At 42.0% G+C, this 2,500-nt stretch overlaps 1 protein-coding gene across 1 annotated transcript in view; it reads right to left on the minus strand.

The window, feature by feature from the left end:
• LOC137780725 (polypeptide N-acetylgalactosaminyltransferase 14-like) overlaps positions 1-2,500 on the minus strand; it is a gene marked incomplete at both ends in the record, with an annotated part of 68,115 nt that overhangs the window by 7,944 nt on the left and 57,671 nt on the right. The window contains 1 exon segment of the mRNA XM_068568914.1: positions 1,473-1,540. Coding sequence (XP_068425015.1) covers positions 1,473-1,540 — 68 coding nt within the window.

Here is a 2,500-nt window from a genome sequence, read left to right on the forward strand (position 1 = left end):
AAGGCTTCCTCACCGCGTCCCCTCGTTGCTGTGGATACATAGTTTGTGTTATTATAATTATAATAAACCGACAATTTGCGTGCGGCGTGATTACTTCTGCTCCCACGGCATTAATTCACACATGGAAATCGTTTTCTCTTTTGTCATAAATGTCTCACAATAGAGTTCCTGTGAAATATTTGATTGCACGTTCACAGAACATTTCGGGCGACATTGTCGTTCTGCTACGCTCTGAGATTTTTTACATTTAAATACCTGAATGCAGCAGCAGCAGCGAGTAACTCTGCATGTGGATGAACTCACGCTGTGCAGTTAAACGCTGGAGCATTAACAGGTGATGTGCACCTCCCAGCCAATCAGAGCGCAGCATCCTCAGCGGGGGCGTCGGCTTCATACTTCATAAGCATTTTGTTATTTGTGCTCTCAGATCAGAGTTGTTTCCACACACACACACACACACACACTCATCACGGTTATCTTTACTGTCCCACCGGAGAGGAATTGTGTTTCACATGAGAAAAAGACACATCGACGCAATAAATCACAGAGCGAGTGCACACAAGCACAAGACTGCAAGTGTGCAAGTGTACAAGTGTGCAAGTGTGCAAGGGAAGTGGAGAGCAGTCGTATGTGTCTAGCTTAGTTGTCGTGCAAAAGTCGAAAAACAATTAACTTGAAATTTGCTTCAGGTTGAACTTCACAAAAAGACAAAAAGAATCGAGCGGAAACCTGAAGCTCCGCCTTCTTAGATTTTCCGCCATTTTGAATTTTGAAAAAAAAAATAAATTTCCTCCCTCTTCTTGATTTCTGATTGTGTTTAGAAAATATGAACCAATCAGCGTCTTGGGGGCGTGGCTTAGTGCGTCAATACATATAACCTCCAAATTTGTCAGTTAAGCTTTTTTTTTTTTGCTTTTACAGTTTATTGTGGAAGTTTTTTATTTTTTGGGAGGAATAAGAAGTGAAAAGTTTTTGTGTTTGAGGCGTTTGCTGCTTTTTCATTTGAGAGACTTTTTTATCTTCAGAAACATTTTTTTTTGCAACAGTCTGATGGTTCTTCTGCCTCTCTGGGGACGCGCCCTGTCACTTCCTGTCACTTCACTTCACTTCCTGTCACTTCAGGTCACTTCCTGTCACTTCCTGTCACTTCATTTCAGGTCACTTCACTTCACTTCCTGTCACTTCAGATGACTTCAGGTGACTTCACTTCACTTCCTGTCACTTCAGGTCACTTCAGGTCACTTCAGGTCACTTCAGGTGACTTCAGGTGACTCCACTTCCTGTCACTTCAGTTCTCGGCTCCGTATGAAGCCAGAGATGAATGCATCCATTTCACTTACCGTCTGCCTGTGTGTGTGAGAGTGTGTGTCTGACACACAAACATTTACACACACACACACACACATACACACACACACACACACACACACACACACACATGCAGAAATACCTTCACACACACACACACACACACCTTCCCGCCGCTGGTTGCGTAGACATGTGACTCTCGGCAGCTCGGTGAGCAGCTGGCAGTCGCTCTCTGGAAGAAAAGAAGCAGAACAATAAACATCTCAGGATATTGTTTCTGGATAGAAACTCCACTCAGAGGGAAATCAGCTGAGCGGCAACGCAGACGCGTGTTTATGCAGAGAGGAAATCATTTATTAATAAATAATAAATAATAACTGACTGTAATACATGCTGGAAAAAAACTGCTGGAAAAAAATGTCTCGAAATGATGAGAAGAGAAGAAGAAGAGCAGCTGTGATACGAGTCATTTACAGAAGCAGAAATTAATATTTAAGACAAGATGTGGAACCATAATGACTTCTGAAGATGAGAATCACTTTAAATGTAATATTTATTGTATTTATTGTTTATCTATTCAGTCCAAAAGAAAAGAAAGAAAAGAAACCGCAGAATATTTTTGCACTATTTATAATTAAAAAACAAACAATCGTCTTAAATGATTCATTTCTGAAGACATAAATTGGTTAAATAGTTTGAGCCCATCCTGAAATAATAATTGTGTAACCTCGTTGTGTCTTCGTTGTGTTACGGTCATGTGATCACGAGGCATCAATGCATTACTCATTGATTACTGTCATCGTGTCCAAAAGCAAAATGGCGTCTCCTGCTCGCTCCATCACAGCCCTCTGACCCAGAAGGAGCTCGGGTCGCTCTCCGCTCACTGAACTCGTCTTGTCGAGCAGGAAACTGGCAGCTCCAAAACATATTGTGACCCAGAAAGAAGTTCCTTCGCCCTTCATGAGGAAGTCTTGAGAAACATAAGGACATAAAGATTTTAAACTACATTTCTCTCCCAAAGGTTCAGTCGGTACGTCGAGGTTTTAACCTGCAACGATCGACGTGTTTAAGAGAGTATTTAATGTCCCGGGTTTATGCATTTTGGCGACGGCCATCTTGGTTTTTGTGTGTCGCCATCTTGTTTTCTTTTGCAACCAGAAGTGACACAAAAGGGGCGGAGCTAAGAGCAACA

Source organism: Clinocottus analis, unplaced genomic scaffold (assembly GCF_023055335.1).
Source record: "Clinocottus analis isolate CAN_PGR_092001 unplaced genomic scaffold, fCliAna1.0.p SCAF_88, whole genome shotgun sequence".
Lineage (NCBI taxonomy): Eukaryota > Metazoa > Chordata > Actinopteri > Perciformes > Cottidae > Clinocottus > Clinocottus analis.